At 35.0% G+C, this 24,655-nt stretch overlaps 1 protein-coding gene across 1 annotated transcript; it reads right to left on the reverse strand.

Annotated features, from left to right (window-relative positions):
• Positions 1-1,945: 1,945 nt before the first annotated feature.
• Positions 1,946-20,417, reverse strand: LOC149418414 (transmembrane protease serine 9-like). The gene is made up of 12 exons (XM_089638749.1): positions 20,212-20,417; positions 19,147-19,326; positions 16,357-16,513; positions 15,856-16,077; positions 13,158-13,246; positions 11,620-11,722; positions 10,541-10,692; positions 9,429-9,526; positions 7,999-8,124; positions 7,023-7,125; positions 5,050-5,196; positions 1,946-4,017 (listed from the first exon to the last, which is right to left on the reverse strand). The coding sequence occupies exons 2-12, from the start codon at positions 19,174-19,176 to the stop codon at positions 3,850-3,852; spliced, it is 1,395 nt and encodes a 464-aa protein (XP_089494875.1). The 5' UTR covers positions 19,177-19,326; positions 20,212-20,417; the 3' UTR covers positions 1,946-3,849.
• Positions 20,418-24,655: the final 4,238 nt, after the last annotated feature.

Raw genomic sequence — 24,655 nt, forward strand, 5'->3', positions numbered from 1 at the left:
AAAGGTTTTTTAGGTGCCATGTAAATTAAATTCGTGATAAATCATTTAACTGTTTTTAGTTTCTTTACTCTTCGCACGAAGATAAATTTTTAAACTGTACATAGTTATAATATAATTTAGATTATAGTTTTGTATTATTTTTTACTTTAAGATTACCCTTGTTTGAATAAAAAACATGTTACATAAAATGATTTCTTTTTATTTATAATAAAATATTTCTCCCATTTCTAGCTATAGAATGTGTTATAGTATTTACCGGGTTCCTAAGATGGGAGATGGCAGTATGAGTGATGATTGTTGTTTAATAGTTTATATAATAATAGTTTAGTAGTTTTGAAAAAGATAGAAAATATAAATAAGCTTAAGGAAAAAATCAAAACATGGGTGAAAGAAATTAATGCAGACATACTAGAAAATGTATTTAAAACATCATAGAAACTAAATAACAGAAAATCAAAGAAATCTACCAGTCCTCAGCATAGGACTACCTAGTGAGGAGGACTAAGAACAAACAGATGAAATATTATAGATTATCATATATTGTAACTCTCATCAAACCTGTTATTAAATAGACACTTATAAAAAATAAAAATAAAATTTAAAAAAATGATTACTTACCAAAAATAATGCTAAAATTACAAGAAAAATATTCAAATTGGAGGAGTCTACGACGTACATAACTAAATGGACGCCTGTTAAATAAAAGCCTGCAATATATATAACTCCAAAGTTATGTGTATTGCAACAGTGAGATATTAGAGGCGTTTTTTTTATTTCTTTACCTGATATGAATTGAGATTTTCGCACCACAGTATTAAAGTGATTCATTTTTGAGGTATTATGCCATGTTGCCTCCTTCTTTAGCCAACGTTTCGGACATCATTACAGTGTCCATCATCAAGGCAGATGTTAAAGATCTTTACACAACTGACCAAATGATGGACTTTTATTGATAGCCTATAAATTTGTAGGTATCTCACCAATTCAACTCAAATTATACTTTGATATTTCTAAACATTATTTATTATTTTCAATAATAAACACGTAAATTAGTATTTCGCAACTTCGTATGAGTAATAATTAATTACCAACGATGAATTAGGAATACAATGTTACCCAGCAATATTTATTTGAAAATCACTACACTATACATTTTCCTCAGTAAAGAAAAGTATGCAATATATTATTTTTTTTTAATCTCCTTCAATAAAAAAATAAAGAAATAAAAGTTTGAAATCAAGCTATTTTCTATAACCGCCAAGGGGCCAGTGAAAACTGACCAAATAATATTTTTCTTTTAATATGACATCAACTGATTTCGAAAAATATAATGATCCCTTACAAATTACAAAAATGGCAAAAGAATATTCCGAACTATACAAATACTTTTAAAAAACTTTGTATAACTACCCGACCTACGTTTATAACTATCTCTTTCAAACAGTTCATCGTATTGTCTCTGTCAGTCCGTCTCGGACATGACCCAAACCTTCAGTTAGCGAAATTTCGTCTCCGTAATAAAGGCTATAGGACTATAGTGCCATCTCATTTATTGTATGGCGTTTATAGAGATAGAAGTTGGGTCAGCGGGCTTTTTGACCGAGCGTAAGTACATGCAGAATGGGTAAAGCTTCTAACTGAAATGTTAGATGTCACTACTCGCCAAACGCCAATTTGTCGCTGCTCGCTATTTGGCGATATTCAAATTAATTTATTGTCAGTGTTATTTTTTTATTTGAATAAATTATAAAAAAATATAATTTACAATTATTGTCGTCTTATAATTTGGGGGGGGTGATTTTCCTATTGACCTGATGATTCAACCGCCCATGGGCGCCGTAATGCTTTCCGAAACGTTGGCTAAAGTAGGAGGAAGCAATCTAAACGTAAAAGTGATAACTTAACAATATCAGACCAATAGGATTAACTACTAACAGTTTTATTCTGATATCCCGAGCACAGTTGCGCTGTCGATAGCAAATCTGGAAGTAAATATATAAAAAATCGTTTTACATTATGCTGGCGGGTATTGTATCCGGTTCAACCAAACAATAAACGTCGAACGGCTACGTAAAAAAATGAATAAATTGACAATGTAGAATTAAAATACTAACTTTTATACGCATTTGAAGTCCTCACATTCTTAAAAGGGGACTCAATTAGTTAATAAGGTATTCAGACAAATCTTGTTATATTTGAACAACTTTAATTTCACCAAGCTCAAACGGATTCAACTAATTGCGTCTACGACTTATTTCAATTCGAAGAACTTCGTTAGTTCACGTCAAGTAGTTTTGCATAACGAACGATGATATTAAAAAATAAACACCTGGAGACCACAATAAAAATAGTTGGTTAGAATGATTAACCCTGTAACATATAATTAGACTGTGCTTCTCTTCATAATTATTTCCAAATGTAATTTTTTTCTAATAACATTTATTAAAAAAATAAAGTAAGTACATATGAAATAGTATTTACATTAAGTTTGTACTTTGTGTGAGATTTAAATACCACTAATGTAAGCGTTAGCTATCCTCCTGGTATATTTTGTCCTATTTTTAATAATAAATTTATCTAATCATTGCAAATATTGTCTTCAATGATTAAATATTACAATTTGAGGTTTTACTCATTAAGTTATTTCAAAAATAAAAGTTTATTACATCAGCATTTTGTGCTCCTGGTATAAATGTGGAAATTATAAAAAATATAAACCAATAAATTATAATAAATAATAAACCAATCTGACGATGTTTTTTAAATTAGTTTTTTTTGCGTTGGTAAGGATCACATTTTGATATTAATTGAATACCCATACATAAGAGGTAACCTATAATTATTTATCTCACAAACGCCTATGGTAATTTTTTTGCATGAAAAAAATATTGGAAATAAATTTATTTATCATCAAATGTCTAAACATTCAAAATTGAAATATTTTATTTTTAGACCGCTATATTATTTGATTGATTAACTAAGGTTTGAAAATGCTGAACGCCGAAACACAACAAAAAATTGCTAGGTGTGTATAATTCCGTCACATTTTAAGTTGCGTCGCCACAAATCAGCAATCAGCGTCATTTCGATTAGTTTTACATATGCTACTCCAAATAATGACTCATGTTAACCGCCGATTCTCAGTCGAACAATATTTGATCAAATGCGGACACAGGAAGAGAAATGGCGAGTATAAAAAAGGCGGGTAAAAAAGAAAGAATAATATGAATCTACATTCGTAAATACGCACACTTTATTAGTTATTGTTAACATTTTTTTCAATTAATAAATTAAATATAAATGCGGAGTAAAATAGAAGACTTTAATGCTTTATTTCTTCCTTCTTATAATACGGGCCCATTCAAGACCCGCATTAATAAATCCCTTCATGCAACCCCTACCTTAACCCGTCTGTCAACGCTGCCCAATCCGGTGGGGGTATAGATACCCTGTCTTAGCACTGTGAACTGTACAGATAGGGGTCTTGTGGGGTGTATCATAAAGAAGATGTATATTGTTTTCGAAAAAGTGGATATCATTTTGTTTATTTGCAACAATGGTAAAAGGTCAGATTTTAATAGATGAACGGGTGGTCGGACCGATGGAAGATGGTTGGACTGACGGATGGTCTGACTGACAGGAGGTTGATAGTGTCAGACTATTGGATGATGATCGAACTGAAGGATGGTTGGATAGTCAGACCGACGGATGGTGGTCAGACTGACAGGTTGGTCGGATGGTCGGACTGACAGAAGGTTGATCGTCAGACTGACGGATGTTGTTAGGACTGACGGATTGTCGGACTGACGTAAATGGTGATCGAACTGATGGATGGTCGAATGGCCGGATTTACGGCCACATGACTCTCTCCATCCAGGGGACGTGGGGGGCCATGCGGTGGTGAAGATGATAGCAGATGTTACCGTCGATCATGTAATTCATGCGTAACCCCACCAGCAGCTGGGTGCAGGCCACCCTATGTCCGTTGCTTGCTACAAGATGGAACCAACCGGAGAGCTGCAAAATGCACATTATAGTCAGACAATGTGGAATATAAGCAATGCCTTTGTAAGTTTAAAATTTGGGTGCAATGACAACGACCACTACATAACCACATGAGCGATTTTTTAAGATAAGTTAAAAAAGTTTTGAGTTATTGCTTGTAATTGGCTTCATTGGTTTTAAACCGCAGTAAGCAGTTTCACATATTTTCATAATAATGTTTTTAGGAATGGTATTAATTAAATAATTGTGTAAATGTAAATATATTATATAAAATCGCTCGGGTGGTTATTTGCCACCGGGGTGAGGATTTTCCAATCCAGGCCGCTTGCAATCGCCGTCGAAAGTACATACATTGGTCAACATGCTTATTCTTAAATCTCGTCGAAGGTACATAATTACTTTTGCCAAACGTCAAGTCATTCCACTCGGAAAGCACGGAAACCACGGAATGACCTTGGATATGTTCTTCAATGAATTCATGATCATGTTGGTCAATAAGTTAATTGCTTCCTTTGCCAGAGAAATATATGCTTGAGGATCACCTTTATGATCGAAAAAAGTATTCTACACAAACAGGTTCCACTTTTAACATACTTCATGATGAGGTCCTCTTCCCTCGTGAGGCCTTCAGGAAACCAACGGGTAGTGGACTCTTCCATCGTAAGCCCTTTAGGGTACCGACGGGGAGTGGACTCTTTACCCCATGGGGCCTTCGGGGAACCAAGGAGGAGTGGAGAGAAGAGATGAGGCCATCTTAAGCCTAGTTTTGGGCCGTTTTAACCATGCAAATGCGGTGGTAGTAAGTAAATTTTTTCACCGTTCAGAGTTCCGACCTTGCACGCTGCGTTATATTTACTCTCTTTTATAAGTAAGGGGGTTCTAGTATGGAGAAAGATTCATATGATCCTTTTGAACTTGAATATGAAAAAAAATGTCGAATAGGACAGTTTTACACTAGACGATTTGACAAAATCACAAGTGTAGCCCGCAAGGCCCAGCGAGCAGTGGATTAAATAAAATAACAGTTGTCCCATCATAACTCACAAAACGACACCCCTCCGCTGTCCTGGTGGTGACGCATATGTGACGGTCTGTCACTCCACGAGGCGCCCCTCTACTGCCGGGAGGGAACACCCTGCCACACTCCTCTTGGGACACGAGTTCCGCTGGAGACTGGCGCCACGTGTTAACCTATGCAAAATATACACAAGAAATTCTTAGACGTACCAAAAGTTTTAATACAAACATGCCTTGCTAAGGTTTTCAGTGGAACCATACAATAATTATTTGCACTATTGTGTTTAATTCGTAGAACTCCATTCAATTTTATTTTTAATTTTAAGCAAATCGACAACTAATTTAGGTATATGAGTCTATTTACCCCCAATTTCAATATTGATGAGAAATTTTCTGAGAAAGTAATTATAACTATAGATTTTCTGCTACTTCTACTAGTAATTCGTATTGATATTATTGTTGCAGTGAAATATATTTTTGATAATCCGTCCGACGTGTACAATGCGAACCTGTGGACACTTACTTTTATTCAGTTGCAATTATGCTAGGCTGTCAATAAATTAAATAATAATCTGATACTAGCCGTTTATTTATCATTTTGGAGAATTATCACCGAGGTGATTACGAGCTACGAACTTTATTGCCTACACATTAGTGTCCTGGGGTAAAGTGGACTAACTTTGGGAGGTGATTCTACGTGACAGTTCTCTTTTGAATTTGGTTTAAAACATACCAATTGTAGCATAATTGTAAACGTCAAATACCCGGCGTAATGTTATTGTTTACTTGATACTGGCCATTTGCAACGTTGCCACCTCGTTCTCGGTAACTTCAAAGCGAATTTATCGGGTAAGTTTGTCTTCACACAAAAGATTTTTTGCAGTTATGTCTTTTGTATGGAAAAAAAAGTTGGAATTTCGGAAAAAGTTATTTGTATTTTTTACTCATACCATCATGTAGAATCACCTCCCGAAGTTAGTGCCCTTTACCCTCGGACACCCTATATAAGAAACTCTAGTCCAGATGTGTATAAAAACAGCGAACGTATTTAACATATTTCAAAGTAATGCTTTAATAGAATATTTTTTTAGTGTTGTACATTTAAAAATTAATAAATTTTATTGACATGTTTTATTGTTTATTTTTCTCTCCTTTTTTCCCTGTATTCGTTATAACCCATGATTTATTTTTACCTATTTGTCACTGGTTAAACACATTTCTTTAAATTCCAACCATAGATTGATGCTCATACATATATCCTTGTTTGTTTCTTTCTTTGTTTTCTCTGTTGTATATTCTACTTAACCCCCTTTTTAAATACAGTATTTGAATTTTACTTTTATTTTCGGTAATGAATGAATGCAAATCTCGGAAAAATTAACCCACTTTCTGACATCTGATCGAGCTGAAACTCGACAGATTGACTCATTGTCGATGACGATGCATTCTATCAAACACATTTGTTAGCAATCACGCATACATACGCGGACACACAAGCATTTCTCTGAAATTTGATGACATTACAGCAGTTAATACACGAAATAAATATCGGTCCTAATAATAATACCCAATTGGGATTTGGTTCAGTTTTTAGTGCAATTGACTACAGTCTATGGGGAGAAAAAAAAAATCTTCAGTCAAACCAAAATACATATATATGTATATTTTTTAAGTTTTAATAAAGATTTTAAAAGTTAATAGTAATTAGAAGCCAATCCCTGGGGATGTAGGTTCAATCCTCAGTCAAACCAAATATATGTATATTATCTTTAAATATAAAAACAAATTTTGTTTTTCGCGGTTTTTATTTAAATATTTTTACTGTTTTGAATGAGAAACTTATATTTTAGATATCAAATTACGGTAAAATTGTGTTGTTTTATAATTCATCGGGATTGCTCTAGCAAGAAATATATATTTTTTTAAATAATAATTAACTATCATATTTCAGTAATCTAATTGGGAGAAGTGGGCAGTAAATGTTATAACATTAAACCCACCGTATCACCCCACCACCGGACTGTGAGGCCTCCCATATAATCCAGGGGTAGGGGGTCCTCCGTGGGGAGGCAAACCGGCCGAAAACTCCTGCTGACGGTCACGCTGAAAAATCAAAATAAGGAATTACTGAAAAAAAAATTATACACGGTATCCGGAAACTCGTAGTACAAGCGGGAAACTATTAAGAGAGGAAAGTATATTCACCAATACATCGCATTTGGTGTGGTTTTTGAAGAATAACTTTTATGGGTTTGAGCCTACGTTTTCGTGTAAATTGATCCTAAGTTTTTAGGTCTAATTTGAAAGGGCACCAGAAACCTGACTCATTTTTTAACCCTAATTTAACCATTTGTTTTATAACCCTGTGGTTGACGAAAAAATTTAAAAGATTAAAATAAGATTGTTCATGTGATGTATGTAACAATTATTTTTGTTTTAATTTCAATGATACATTCACCTTTCACTTAGGTACAATAATTTATAAATAACATTTTATTTATTATTATTTATAACATTTTATTTATTATTATTTATAACATTTTATTTATTATTATTTATATATTATATATATATATATATATATATATATTACGTATAACATTTTTCATTGATGTAAAATAAAAATGTGGGTAATGATGGATGTTGGGTGAAAGGAATAGGGGAAAGGAGATGGTGAAGGGGGTTTGGTAAAGTATGTGGCTATTCATATCTGATCATCAAACACGGCTAAAGCCATTTCAAGCAAAGTTTTGATAATAAACACGATAATAGAGGTTTTTAATCAGGGCGGTATGTATCTTCCGCTCTGGAACATACCGCAAATTCGGTATAGAAAATTTTGATTAAACAAATTTATCAACAACTTCAATAAATGCCCACCTCGCGATTCGAACCTGCGAGCTCTGGATTCGCTCGGCCACGGATCATAATTATTGAACATCGATAAACGGAATTTAACAAACGATTTATGCTTACGGCTTATCTATTTCCAGTAAAACTAGAGACTCTGCGGTTTTCCCACTCAGGTACTGCGGGTGGTGCACAGATCTGGCGATGTGAAATGTTACCTCTGGAGTTGGGGTGATTTCCCGGCCACGGGACCTGCAACCAACAATTATAAAACAGGGTGCGATAAATGACAAAACTCATGCTTCGATGAAACTTGGGAATACGTTCATCTAGGTGGTACAAATGAAGATCTGCAGAGTTGGCTGAATCACAATGAAGTCGTAGAAACAAACCTATTCTCATGTGACTCAGTGTCAACTGTGTACAGATATTTGGCGTGATCCCTACTATGCACCTAGATCAATAATGCTAGTTCCTCGAAGCATCTTCCATTGAAATACCGGTAGAACAAGGTAACGTTACTGATTTAGTAATAATTATTGTGACCTATGACAAATAAAAGGTGGAGATAAATGACAGTCTGGTACAATTTAATGCAAATATTGTATAAATGGGCGTCTTGTATAGGACTAACAGATTCTTCAATAATGAACGGCAGCTAACCCTGTACAAATTTCAAGTACACCCAACCACTGAATTTGGGAGCCCCACAATACTTGATAAATCAACTTGTTAAGTGACCGATTGCCATCTCTAATGTTGCGTATACATTTACGAACCGAAACGCGAGTTGAGCCACGGATTACAGGAAAAGAGTGAAGCAATTGCAAGCAGCATTTGCATTATCTGGGTTGCTTCGTTCCTTTCTCATAATTTGAGGTCCAGCTCACCAGTATATAGCATGATGCACAAGCGCAATGTGTGCATGCTGAGTCTATTCTACAAGTATTTTAATGGAGCCTGCTCTAAGAAGCTAGAACTTGGGTAAAACTCGGCGGACACGAGCAGAACACCCGTTCACAGTTGATGTTGGACTTCATGAGAACGGGTCATCTTTTCTACTACCGGTATTTGTTTTTCTTCCTTCACATAATCCGGGCTTCTTCAGAAACCGCATTAATAAATCCCTTCCTACTGCCCCTGCCTTAACCTGCTCACAATACTGCCCAACCGGGTGGCGACATAGTGCCCCTGCCTTTACACTGTACAAGAAGAGGGTTCTTGTGAAGTGTCACATAAGAAAATAATAATAATAATGACAATCACTACCCACATTTTGTGTACGGAGAACGGGAGAATTCAATTGTGATTCCATGTTGGAGTTATCGCAATAATACGGTAGATATTGTCACGATGTTGGTTTGCGAGCATTGCATTCCATGCATTGAATATATATTTTTAAATGTCTTGTTTATTAACACCTGTCGCTGATAGTTGTGGCCGTGGAAAAAAGAGTTTTGTGTAAAAATTATTGTTCGTTTTCTTAGGGTAGGCACAGATCTTCAGTATTTTTGGACTGTCCGCACAACAAGCATGCTGGAAATACTGGAACTTACCTTAGCATATAGTCCAACTGTGACGTTTTGACTAGGAGCCACCTATCGCTGACCAGGAAGACCGGTATCCCTGAGTGAGGTCCTGGTCCCACTAATGCCTAGAAAAACCAAATATATATACAAAAGGTAGTATAGCCGTTTATGTATTTAAAATAAAAATAAAATAAAAAAATAAAATACTGGTACGAACAAAAAAAAAATTATTTACACGAGATTTTAATTTTGGCCTAGGGGGTAAAACTGACTCTTGCGTGGCAAGCTGGACGACGCTCTTACGCGGAATGCTTAATTTGGCCAGCCTCGTGACTCGTGACTCGACGAAACTTTCTGCCCCGCCACCAACTCTATTAGGTAAATGTGCGTATATTCTTTTTAAAATTGGCAATGTATCTATTCTAAATTGTGATTATTTTTTAATTTATATTTTAATTCTTTGTGTGCATTTTAATAATAATAAAAGAATTGTTTACTTTAATTTTCTCTTTCTTCAATAAAAATAAATTTCGATGTTTCACATCTACCATGGCTGCATTTTTTTTTTAATAATTCAAAAGTAAGATGTGTAAAATTACTGAAAAACTTTATGTACTGGCAATTCATTAACGATTCCCCTGTTATAGACGAAAGCAAAATGTATTGTCCTACAAAAATATTATGTATTCATATATAGATCAACAAATTAATGCAGATTCTGAATATTGTGTAAGTTTTTTGTTATTCGGGGTGGACACCCTGAACAACAAATTTCTGGGGATAAAGTGCACTAACTTTAAGGGAGGTGATTCAACTTTTTCGGAATTAGACTGTTTTTATTTTTATATATCTATTATAGTTTCCTATTAATAAATGATCTTCTAAAACGATGCTTCCTGCGTAGCTCTGGTTCAATGAACTTAAATTTGTATGAATTCGAATATGAATAGATATAATTTTTCAAAATTGGAACTGATTGTGAGAAGAATTCAGGCAAGCGGTAAGTACCTACCTATAGTACAACATTAGAACAGAAATTTATTTGGTTTGTTATTTGTCAAGAATTTAGATTAGGTATCTCGTGAGTTTTCGCGGGTTTGCAGTGGAAACCAAATAAAATTATTTAGTATTCAACTCACGTAGCGCCGGAACTCTGAGGTTTCAGCTTCAAGGGAGACCATCCTGTACCCTGTCTGGCGCTGGTCTGGTTCAGGTCCACAGAGATCTCGCCTATACCAGCCTGAACCATTCCTCTGGCACGGGAACAGCTGTTCGGCAAGAGCCTGGCAGTCTACATGCATCATAGAAACATTATTTTTCGGGATTGTAAATATCAAAGAATTTCAACACCGAGAGCCTGACTGACACAGACTCATAAAAGTCATGCTATCTCATTTTATGTTATGGTGAGTTACATGCTTTAAACGGTGTTAGAAAGATGAACACCACGCTTTGTATTTACATGTAAAAGTTTACAAAAAAGGTACCTGAAAAAATTTCAATTATTCGACGAAAGAACATTTGAAAAATATCAATTTAAATTTGTAAATTAAATTACCTGTTACCAAAGTACTCTGATAAGTACCGTGAGCATATTTGACGATGATAAGATAATGCCATTCAGCGTAAAGCCGGTAAATGCGACAGCAGAAATCTGCAATACCGGCAGTTTTCTAGGCTATAAGCTACCATAAGCTACATAGCTTATCAGCTGTGTGCACAGATCATGCAACTGATTCTTTACAACACTCAATTTATGTCGATTCCTTACCGACTCGTGGGATTATTACCTCATTTAATAAATCTGAACTAAAGTTTCCTTTAAATTTAAATAAGTAAGTACCAAAATATCTTCCTACTTAAATACAAACCGTAAATTTTATGTAACTTTTCTTTTCAAATAAGGGAATATACAATTTATCCAATGTGACGTCATTATCTAAATGATAAGTCTTTCATCATACTTTCTTCGTGCATGTAGGTACCATAAAAATGAAAAAAATGCGAATAAGAAAGTCCAAATAAACACGACGATTTCATATTTGGAAAAGAATCTAAATCGAACCATTAAAACGTCAACCCTCTTGAAACGGAAACGGAACGTACAAACAAATTTACAGATATACGCAATGTCAAACGGTCGAGTAAAAATAGGACTACGCTTCACTATGTCAATAAAATAACAAATTTGGGTATTATATGGTGTAACGAAACTTACGGTCATTTGCCTTTGACCCACTCTTCCGCGGGCTGACACTCGAAGGCGGACAAGTCGATTCAGCAGACCTCTGAATACAGCAGACCTCTGACCTGGAGCAGCTCTGGAAAAACGTAAAATCTTATTATTATTATTGTTATGTAATGAGCAGGCAGCATTCTGCTGATGCGCTCATATCTGATTTCACAACAAGTTTGACAGTAATTGAGTTGTTTTAAGTTTGAACTAAGTCCTTTCTTCTCTCCAAATGTGAATCCAATAGAGCTTTGAATTGATTTATATTTGTTGCATCGATGATATGTTGTGGGAGTTTGTTCCAAGCATCCACTACTCTATTTGCAAGGAAGTGTTTTCTAGGATTAGATGCAAAAGGCGTTTTGGTAATTTTTTTTGAGTGTCCACGGAGATTTATATTTTTATTAGTAGTGAAGATTTTTTGGATGCTAGGGCAACTGTAATGTCCAGATAAAATTTTGAAAGTCTCGATCAAGTCACCCCTTTCTCTTCTTTCTTGTAAGGTTGGTAATCTTAGTTCCTTGAGTCTATCTTCGTATCGTAGATCTTTCAGAGCTCTTGGTATTTTGTCTCTGTACTCTCTCTAACAGATTTATATCCTTTGCGAAGTAAGGACTCCATATTTGGAAAGCGTATTCCAGTAGAGGTCGCACATATGTTTTATACATTTTTAACATCATATATTTACATATATTTATATTATAAATATAATAGATACATATTTAAATATTTTGAATAATATTTGGGGTTGTGGTAAGGAGACAAATGAAAGAGGTTGTGAGGCCACAGCGTTTGTTGAGTCAGTGTAATAGAAGATCGGCACTACATCGATGGATGTAGTCAGGGGAGATAAACGGTGGTGGGGTGGTCCAGGTGATGATGTCGTTGGTTTGACACCGCTATGATGGAGACCGGACTTGCAAATAGTGTTCAGCACCGGGGATGACGTTGAGTCTTCCTGGAACTCCAGTGTGAATTAAGATGCAGGCTGGCGAAGATATCTCAACGCCAAGGCGCTGTTGTAATCCTGCGGAGTCGTTGATAATTTGTAGGTCCGTGGCCCATGGCGACGCGGTGAGGATGCGCCTGCCCACCAGCTGTGTGGCGTGCCAGATCGGAAAAGGCTGGTTTGGGGAGACCCTTTGACCTCTCCAACCAGTCTCTCGACCCATCGCCTTGGATCACAGTGGGAGGGATATATTCAGACATTCGTCACTTCTGGACACACTGATCTAGATGCCTACCCAACCCTCATACAATTTATCTTCCCAGAAGTTCCACTCCTTCCTTTCTTTAATAAAGACCTTCCACACAGCATCTCCAAAGATGAAATAGGTTCATCAGTTCAATTATTTTATCAGGGCCTCCCGTTAATGTAAAAAAAAACCGACGCAACCGAAATTAGATATAAGATGGAACTTAATTGGTTTAAAGTACTATTTGTTATTTGTATTATGTTAATTATCTTCATATTTAACCTATATTTTTGTTTCCTTAATTTAAAAAAATGTTTATAAAAATACCTTCGATAGAATTTCACTATTAGCTCCCGGGCAGTCAGAAAAATTTCGACATACACCGGCGGACCGTCCTACATTGCAGAAAGTTGTTCCTGCAAGCAGAAAAACATACAACTGCCATAATAGAGGGGTGATAAATAATGAAAATCTTACTCTGAAGTAGTGTATAAGTAATTAGGTGTACTTTCGTTATTACTAAAAAAACCTTTGTCCAAGAAGTAAGATTCAATCCTTTGCAAGATAAGTATTTCATTAAAGTTGACAGAAACTGAAGTGAAATTTTAAGGGGTAAGAAATATCTAATCCTTTGTGGTATCACTATTGGTGTGATCATTTATCAAAACCTAAAGTGGAACAGCCACATTACAGAGCTAGTAAAGAAAAACAAGGATATGTATATAATTTTTTTGGTTAGGTTAAGACGTTTTTCAATGTGAAAATAATATAATTTGTATAATAAGCCCTTGTTCAGCACTATTTACTATTTGCTTATCTATGGCGTTATAGGTTGGGGATCTTATAAATATAATCTAAGCTCAGTAAAAGTTTCACATAGGATCAACATAAAAGTAACACTTTTAAAAAATCTACCTTCACAACAAAATCACTTTTTAAACAGTTTCCAGTAACAAATGTCTAAAGACGGGTTGTTTCAGAGAATTTAAACCATTCATCAAATTTCAACGTTCATTTTCGGGTTCTGTAAAAGTCCTATTCAAGTTCTGTTATAATATTATTATAGGCTAGTTGCTTGACAAAACTGAAATAATAACACTACTTGAAAAAATCTTTCGCAGAACTTGAAAATTAACTTTTAAATTTGAAGAATTGTTCAAAATCTCCCATATATTATATGACAAGATGAATGGTGCTATTGAATTACTTTACTTCTGAACTAAATAATATGACAGTAGTTTCCTGACCCATAACTTTGGTTCTCAAAACACTCGCATGAATTATAAAATAAGTTTCTAATTTATTTTACGTCATGTTGTTATTATAATAAGTTTGAATTGAAACTTCAATTTTTTTGGAATAACTTTTGAAGGTTTTTAAGAAGAATATAATTTATATTTACTAACGGACCAAACCCAATTAACACATTAGATATTATACTAAGTTAACACAAGGAGAAATGTTACAATAAAAGATGCTATGATAAAAATAGGGCACAAAACAATAGAGATAATGTCAAGTCAAGACAGGAACAAGGATATGTAATAATAATATATTTAAATGAAACATGCAACAGAACAAGACACAGAAAATTAAAAAGGTAACGGTCTCAACTGAAATACAGATCTGTATCTATCAATCAAGAGATCAACCTCTCTCTTACACCACTAAGACAGAGATCCTGGGTTCGATTCCCAGTTGAGAGCATTACCTTTTTATTTTTCTGTTTCATGTATCATTGTTTAATTGAATGCTTTAAACACTTTTGTATAATTTTCCATAGCTCATTCGGTTTAATCTGTTGTTTTAATCTTCGTAAAAGACCAGCCGGGCGTAAATTCAATTAAATTTAAAAAATTTAAAAAGTTGATTAAAAAAATAGTAAAAGACTAAACGTCATAACTTCAAACAAAAAAATACAGTGTGTGGCAAGCCTACGCACGACGGAAGTGAAACTTTTAGTATTCTTCTCTCTCTCTTTTCATTTCATTCTCTCTTTTTTTCTGTCTATTGACATATTAAATTTATAAGTAGCATGTGATAAAAAAAAATTAAAAGTTATAAAAATATGGGATTCGAACCCGGGTCCTGCATAACGAGTGTCGAACGCTCTGCCTCTAGACCGCGATGAGAGATATTTCGCACGACGCGGCGTTATCGGCCTTGAAAAGTAATTTTAATGATTCAAAATAACATTAATTAATTTTTATTTTGAAGCGACTCTACCGGCTCGATTTGTAAGCTATATTTCGACCAAAATATCATATAGGTACCGTAAATTAAAGTAAAGGTAAATTAACAAATTTATGTAATTTTTTACTACATTATTACAAATCGTTGATAAATAAAAATAATTAATCAAAATACAGAGCGACTCTACCGGCTCGATTTGTAAGCTATATTTCGACCAAAATATCATAAAGGTACCGTAAAGTAAAGTAAAGGTAAATTAACAAATTTATGTAATTTTTTACTACATTATTACAAATCGTTGATAAAAAAAATTAAAAGTTATAAAAATATGGGATTCGAACCCGGGTCCTGCATAACGAGTGTCGAACGCTCTGCATCTAGACCGCGGTTATTACGTATTCGACCAAAATATCTAAAAGTCGCAGCACGAGAGCATTAATTTTATCACTTTTCCTCGTATTAAAAAAATCACAAAAAGAAAAGTTGCAGCACGAGAGCATTTTATCACTTTAAAAAAAATTATTATTAAAAAAATCACAAAAAGAAAAAAAAAATAGTTAAAGCGGGGATCGAACCTCGGTTCTTCAAGACGACAATCGGGCCTCTGCCTCTAGACCGCGAAGCTGAGTTTGGAGAGTGACCTAAACTAAGTATATAATATTGGCTAGGCTCCTATAGCGAAATGATCACGGTTTTTCATGACGGTCATGAGTTGGTTTTACTCCGGTCCTCGAAATTGCATAACGCGCGTAAAGAAGTTTCACTTCAAAAAAATACTTGCGATATTTTGTTGTTTATTTGTGACTATTACTAATAAGAAATCGTATCTTACCTTGCGGTTGAAGTTCATTCATATTTGTGGTCAACCAAAATCTATGTCTGAACAAATTGGTGTAAAGCGCTAAATGTTCAGTCTGGCATGGATTACTCAGGTTTTGGGAAGACGGAGAGTTGCTGAGCACGGCGCGTAGGTACCAGCGAGGGGGGTTTGTGCTTGCGTTCTGCAGCGGGAACACCAGCCCGGCACCGCTATCTCCGGTGCACACAGCAGATCCTGGAAGGGAATGGATAGTGTTGGTAAGGATGCAGGGATTATTAATTAGTGATGGCTTGCGGGCAGGTACCAGCACGGCGACTTGTGCTCGTGTTCTGCAGCGGGATCTCCCGAACACAATGATGATCCTGGAAGGGAATGAAAAGTCAGGCGACAGTTGTGGTCTGCAGCAGGAACACCATCCAGCCAACACTATCTCCCGGGCACACGACCGATCCTGGAAGGGAATGGAAAGTGTTAGGTAGGGATAGTTGATATTTCTGATATGCGGAAACTAACCGTTTGTAAGTCCTGCGCATATCTTGTCTGAGGTGATGTGTGCCGTGAAGGATTGCGGCAGTCTCCGGATGCACTCTGCGCCCGCCACCACAGGAACACTCAGGAATATCAGGTTCGGTGACAGTTTACCCGAGTCCGCCAGCCCCCAGCCCGCCACCTGCAGAGACAAGAATGATCATTCGCTTTTTCGCGTTTAGATTTTTTTATAGATTTTTACGTGATACAGTTTTTTTTACGTCGTTACATTTTCCGATGTTTTCCCACAGGCGAAACAAGGGTAAGACAGGATAATTAATCTATGAAAAGGACCGCCTGTTCATCCACAGAGTCAAGGGTTTCTGCAAGTGTTTTGGGTTTCTAAACCAGAGGTGGCTGTCAAATTTAACAGTGTGGCGGACTTGTGATTTGTACAAGGTCAGCAGTTGGGTACTATCTGTAGTATCTGCGGGCCCTATAGTTAGTACAGTGCACTCAGCTTCTGAGAGGCAAACTTGACTCTGGCTTCGGTGGAACCCCCATCCCTGAACCTTTTAGCAGATGTGACATTACAATAAAAAAACAGTTCAGTTATTATTACTTATATATTCATAATTTAAAGGCAGAAACGATATTACACCCTTTGTATACAGCTGTAACTTGGATATCTACAGAATAATAAGAAAACTTTTATAATGGCTAAGTTTTACAGATCATCTTATGACAGGGAAATTAGGTGATAAACTATCATTTGCTGTTTTGTTTCAATTTAATTTAAAAGGGCCAAAATAAACACTATTTTGGTGTTAAAATATTGAAATACACACTAGTGTGTATACATGAAGTTACTCCCAGTATCGCCCTGGTGTAAGACTAGCATTCCGAATTGAAACGTTGCTTGAAATGGCTTTAACCGTGTTTAGTGAACATACCTGACAGGTACCTCCCATTTCCTTCCCCTCCGCACTACACTCACACAACATACCCCAATTAGGGATGTGGGTGATTTATTTATGTAGGGATGCCATATAGCCGTTTTACATGACACCTTTTTTCATCCAGTTTGTCTCATCGGGATGAAAAAAGGGACGTGTTCTATTTTGGTAGTTGGTACCGTGAGAGACATGTTCTGGTATTACCGATGTTCGTACATTTTAAGATGGCGGACATTATTTGACGTCTGCCACCTATCACTGTTATAAGTCACTACATTACGTGAAAATGTCCCATGTTTATTCAGCTTTTTTTTATTTAAAATATTAGTAAAGAAAATATCTATTTATTAGTGATTGTGAATGTGTATTACTGTTAAGAATTGTGAAATTAGCGTGTTTGTTTGATGATTGACATTTTGTTTCTGCCATCTCCCATTGTTATACGTAACAATATTAAGTGAAAATTTCGCATTTTATATTGAAAATACTAATATAACGCTTAAGGATTAACTTTAATATGAATTTATTATTGATTATAAATGTGTATTGCTGTTAGATATTGTAAATTTCGAGTATATTTGATGATTTGACATTTTGTTTTGAGGAAATAATACACGAGCACTTTACATACGTACAGTTAACTCATAGAATAAAGAATATCTATGAGTGTTAACTTGATATTGGAACATTCTTTTTAATTAATGAATAGAAACAGGGTGAGAGGTTCATTTATGGAGACAGGGTTATGAGAGCTGTTCCCTTGGCTGCTGCGGTTGGTAGTTCCACCTCATATTATACGAATATCGTACCGATCAAGATACGATTATCAGGTAGGGAATTTCTTCAAGACATAGGTACCTATAAAAATCATTATGACAAAGGTTCAAAGATAAACGGGTAGACAAAAACATCGATTGGGTCGTGACAAAGCACGTTACAAAGCTCGCAAAGACAGTGATTTTCATAATTGTGATCTATGGTTATGTTCAAGGCGTTGAGATTCTTTGACGATTTAGTACCGTCTCAATATATTATTTTTTCTCTAATGGCAACTATTTACATGTAATCGTAAGTATGAAAATAATGATCGTGTAAAGCGAAAAATTTTCGTGTGGGTCCCGATTTGGGGATCGATATGAAAAAGTATGGTATAAAGTCAGCAGTCCAAAGGGGGTATAACTACGATCGAAAATTGGAACTAAAGAAAAGACGGTAAACTCAATGGCTTATGACGTCACATTATTTGAAACACATCCTCCAATGAAAAACTCTGTTTTTTTTGGAAAAAAAAACTGTTGACAGCTGAGTACTGGCTGAGTGGTACATCTATGCCCATAAATAAACTACTTAAAATAAACCTTCGAAAGTCGACGTGCGTGAAGTCATGATTTGAACAATTATGGGCCGTTTACAGCAGGCCGTTTTTGAAATCAGTAATTATGAATGGAAATATTAAGATTACACACTTTTAGTACAATAATCATAAGACGATGGGTTAAGAACCATTAACCCGTTTATGCTCTTGAGGTGATTTTTCACGAAAACGGCGCTATATAAATTAGCCAAATATTATGCCGATTCCAAGTTATCATAATAACTTGTTTTTTGTAAAATTATGTTTTTGTAAATTGTTCCTTCTGCCAGATACTAAAATAGTATATAATCTAACATTAGCAGTTACCCCAGAATATTTATTTATATTCAGAGAAATGATTTTTTAATCGTTATTGCTTTTGCGGCGCACTTTAGGTTAAAACTACTACCATCTTAAACTGGAACCAGAACTTAACAAACATATTTACAAACAGATGAAATGCTAAATAGTCGATTTAAAACAGGACCTTGCTACGCTTTGCCAGTAAGATAATGGTGTAATTACCTTCCCCACACTGCCTGGGCTGAGCTGCATGGTCTGCAGGTCCCTGTCTAACAGATCCAGGCAGACTGCACGCACCGTGGGAGAAAAGGTGAACTCACTCTCAAGCTGTACAATGGCGATGTCGTCTTGAAAGTTTCGGTAATGTCCTCCGTACAGCTCCCCCAAGCGAACTGCGCGCACCTGCAATATTGTTATTTTATATTATGTTACTGATGGAAAAATCTCAAAATTGGAATTCCCTTAGTTTTACTGGTAAATCATAGAATTTAGCGAGGCGTTTGTAAAAGCCATTTTAACCAACCTTACTTTGTCTAAGTTTTACGAACCATTTCGAACATTTATTCAGCGGTAGGTAATTGCAAAGATTTAGCCTTAATACCTGGTATTAATAAAATATGGGAACTAACCATCGTCTAAATATTATCTAGACGGGAGTGTGAACCTAACATCGGAACCAAAAATATTGGTTTGAAAACATTTATCAAAAAGAAAGGTTACCTTTTGTTGGTCTGCACGAAGCAAATTTGTCTTCCAGTCAGTTCTTCCGAACGTTCAATGATCTAAGTCACCCAACAAATGAACTTTTGCCAAGCATTTACAACAAGTTTACATCAAGTTAAGTTCATCTCTATGTCTAGTGACGAGATGCCTTTCAGGCTTGCAATTGGCCGGTAAAATTAACAAATTATAGTACATGTATCAGTGACTCAATCCAATATTATACTCGTATTATTTGTATTCCTTTTTTAAAATAATTGAGTTTGTATGCGGATGTACGGGCCCAAACAAATAATAATTAATCAACTTGCAAAACGTGTTTACCTTAAAATAATTAAATTAGCGCCATCTATGAAAGAGCAGATGGCGAGTTCTTTAAAGTATACCCTTACATATAATAAAGTCTAAAAGTTTCATCTAAAAGTAACGAACACGTTACGTCATACAGGGAAAGGACGGAAAACGAAGAGAAAAGAAATAAGCTGGGTAGGAGTACTAATACCCCAGATTTTTTGATAAAGGTACAAAAAACTTTTCTGAAACTGTACTATTTATTCAGTAAAAAACCTTTCTTAGCTGTCTGCCTAGTAGCTCTTCAGTAGTCCAGGAAGAAAGGAGGCTTCCTGCAACTACCCGAAATTCAGCCACATCAATCCTGTGGTCAGTAAATTCTTCTGAAACTGTACTATTTATTCAGTAAAAACCTTTCTTAGCTGTCTGCCTAGTAGCTCTTCAGTAGTCCAGGAAGAAAGGAGGCTTCCTGCAACTACCCGAAATTCAGCCACATCAATCCTGTGGTCAATAAATTCTTCTGAAACTGTACTATTTATTCAGTAAAAACCTTTCTTAGCTGTCTGCCTAGTAGCTCTTCAGTAGTCCAGGAAGAAAGGAGGCTTCCTGCAACTACCCGAAATTCAGCCACATCAATCCTGTGGTCAATAAATTCTTCTGAAACTGTACTATTTATTCAGTAAAAACCTTTCTTAGCTGTCTGCCTAGTAGCTCTTCAGTAGTCCAGGAAGAAAGGAGGCTTCCTGCAACTACCCGAAATTCAGCCACATCAATCCTGTGGTCAGTAAATTCTTCAGAGAAGCAATGAGCAGCTAGAAACAAAAAGAATATACAATATTAATGCTTACATAAATACAAGATTTTAATAAAGGTTCAATTAACTCATTCAAAACTCTACTCCAATTCCTATTCATAGATTTTTTTATTATTTTGGTACAATATTTTACATTTCTTAGTACAATTTTAGTCCTGAGTCCTCCATTAGGTGAAATACATAAATTAGATAATTACAGACCTTTCTATTTTGTTCCAAATCTCTATAAACCGTTTGAAAGTGATAAAACTTAGAGTTGACTACCCTAAAAAATTGAAAATCGTATTAAAAAATCAAAATGGTTTTCGAAAAGAACTAAATACAGAAGATGTAATGTACGGTTTGACAAAAATATATACACATCTATGTTTAGTTATATTCTTAGATTTGAGAAACGTATTTGATACCATAAATCGCAATTTACTTTAATTTTTACCAACTACCTCAAAGATATGAGAGAAAAAAATTTAATATTTTTAAGCACATGTAAAAATGGAGTACCACAGGGAACTATACCAGGAGAGTTATTTGATTTATACTTGCATTAAAAAAGCATCATACTTGTTCTCAATTGTTAAAGATCACTTCTTCTTCACTACTATACTTACCCCTCTTCTGGTGGACCGTTATTCCTCTGTAATAATGATGCTTTTAAGAGTGTAGAAGGGCTATCGATATTTTCCGGATTGGCTAAAATAGTTATCGCTTGTGTCGCTCTCATCGCATTTTGAAGACAATTCCACTAAAATATTAACTTTAAATGGATTTAATCCTCGTAGGTATATCCCATCGTTAAATTCGAAGTTACAACGAACATTTCCGAAGTCCCGAACACAAATTAACAATGGCATATTCAATATTGCGCATTTTCGTAGAACGCTGGACTTCATTTTTTCCCCGTTAATGTAGGGAAATTTCCCTTGAAATTCCCTATTTTGTTAAAAATAAATTTAAAATATTATATTATGAACAGTTTTAGAACTGACGGATATTCACGAATCAAATATATTTAATTGAAATCTATGTTTATTATTAATTCAAAATGTTAACAAAGTTCTATAAAAATCTGCTTCTTCGCGGTATGTGATTAATATTTGAGGCATATTGATTTATTTTACTAAACGCAAAAACTAATATTCCCTGAATAATTATAAGAATGTGAGGATAAATATATTTTCCATAAATAATCATATGATGCATGGTTTGATTATTGCCCTAACGAAGCTATGGCGGTAGCGAAAGCTGGGCTTCACCAAATACTGCCTAAGTTGCCTCTAAACATCTGTTTAAACTTGTCGCCAAGCTCTTCCTTGCGGAAGGTAGCCACGTTCCACGAAACCACTTTTTAGTTAAAGAGAGTTCCCGCCGCAGAACTTACCTCCACGTAATATCTGGACTGATCGCCAAGCTCCTCCTTGCGGAACAGGGAGCAAAGTGTGAGCCCCTGCTTAAGAACTCACCACTTATCACCAAATGGCTCCGCACTAAGCTTCCTCCACATATTTGTTTGAACTGCTCTTCTTGCCCTCTTTTACGGAAGATGGCCACGTGCCACGGAAACTCCATTGCTCTCACATGTTGTCCCCCCCTAACAAGTGGTAGCGTGTAACGTTCTTCCAATCCGCAATCTGAAATTATGAAAACAACGCTCGGTAGTCATGGTTTTATATTAATATTACGTTATGCATTATGTATTTCATTGTTTACTTCAATTAAGTTTTGTTTATTATGTGAAGTTGCACACTTTTATTAGCTTATCACTTTAACCCAGTGTAGACACAGTTGATGGGCCTCGACGCGTCTATAGACGATTCACTTTTTTTTCGAAACAATTTAAATGCAAAGTCATGTTTCTCCATTGATGTATCATATAGATGAGACATAAAGATAAAAAAGGTATCACTTTTTTGACATCCAACTGCCCTCCAACTCTCCCAACGTTCTAACTAAAACTACTGATTCCGGTCTACGTGCACCACTTATCGCGCCACAAGTTTTTTTCGAAATATTAGTACGCAATAGCGCCTCTAATTATAGTTCTTACGTTTCTATTGAGACTAATTTCAAATCTCAACACAGTTCATTATTGCTCTTTTCAAACAAAAACTTGAAATCTGTAATATTCTTCAGCAATTTAAGATACGACTTTAAAGCCTCATTTAAATGCGATAAGCGGTCAGTTGGAAGTCAAAAAGCGGAATCTTTAATACCCCTTAATTTTTATAAATGCAGCTTTACAAATTCTACAACATCCTTTAATATCCCGTGATTTTATTTAATATAGCTTCACAAATCCTAAAATATCCTATAATCGCGTGATTTTTATAAATGCCGCTTCACAAATTTTACAATATCCAGTAATATACCGTGATTTTTCACGGGTCTGCGGTAGTACATTAAAATTTTAACAAAGTTTCAAATTTCAGCCATCTATAATTATTATTATTAAACATAATAATCTCGGTGACGGGAGCACGCAATTTTATCCTTGCGTGATGTGTTAAATTATTCAAGTTGAATGAATTTTATTTTTCAAAATTAGAACTGATATGTGTAAATCACACGAGACACGCGATAAAATATGTAACAAATTATTTTATTAATTAATAATTCTTTATTTGGAATGTGTATTTATTTTGTTTAAATTTTTGATAGATGTGGTTTTTCATGTTTAATAACATTCGAAAGCTAAATTTCTTCTTCGTCTGAGTCAAATATTTTTTTTATAAATACTTTCAGCTTCCCAAATTCTACAATTATAATATCCCGTGATTTTACACCGATCTGTGCTAGTAATATATTATTTATGCACATACCATCTTCAAATTGGTCTCCAGTACAAAATATCACGCAACACAGTAAAAACAACACTTGGTTAAAAATCATTTTTCATGGTTTGATACGGCGGTCACGAATAACTAATTCAGAGATTCAACAGTTCTTATAAAGGATCGACTATCAAACAAAAATGCACACGGAACGCAACATGTGGCACTTTGCCACAACCTTGCCGTGACACTTGAATTATTTAGTTACCGCCCGAGATCCGCACAAGACTGGAAAAGATGCATTAAAACATCGGTACTCAAAATCGCTAAATCATCAAAAGGTGAACAGTTTATATTTTAAATTTAGTAAGATCAAAATACTTATTAAGGTTCTGCTAAGCCTAAAATATGGCTTGTCAGCAGGTGCCTATTGATATTTACATTTCTATCTTCGGATTCAATCATCGTTCAATTTATAATTACCATTCGCATTATCAATGCCTTTCTGTCAGATAGCATTTTTTTAACATCATATTGTACTTAACTTTATTCATAGAATCTGTGAGTTAAACATCTCATGTATATTGAATTCCAACGTTCTTTGTCCGTACTTTTTTTGTAAATGAAGCTACTCATAATATCAACCACCTTAGTCTAGATATTAGTATAAGGGTGATGAGTTCGCCATGTATACTTATTATGATGATAGTGATAAAATTAATTCAAGAAAGAAAGACTAATCTGTTAAATGAAGACAACAAAATTAAAAAAGAATATTTTCTAATACATAAATCAAAACAAAATCATAGTTCATTGGAGTAAAACGATCGACCAAATAAAAACATAATAAGAAGAGAAATCCTTCGTCGTACGCAGGGACAAGGGCATACCACCACCAAAGGGGGGAGGTCGGCGTCACAATTCACTTAAATTCTAAATGAACTGTCAGAACCAGGACAATACAGACTAAATATTGCTTAAGAACAATCAAAAATTTAAGCCTACTTAATGCTAAACTATTTATTTATTGAAATGCTATTTAGAAATAGCATTTCATAAGTCGATCAGCCGCTACAAAAAAGTGGGATGAACCAATGACTCTCTTGGATAACTCTATATTTAATAACTCTAACAATAT

The sequence above is a fragment of the Hesperophylax consimilis genome, chromosome 13, assembly GCF_061612785.1.
Source record: "Hesperophylax consimilis isolate HC1 chromosome 13, BYU_Hcon_1.0, whole genome shotgun sequence".
Taxonomy (NCBI): Eukaryota; Metazoa; Arthropoda; class Insecta; order Trichoptera; family Limnephilidae; genus Hesperophylax; species Hesperophylax consimilis.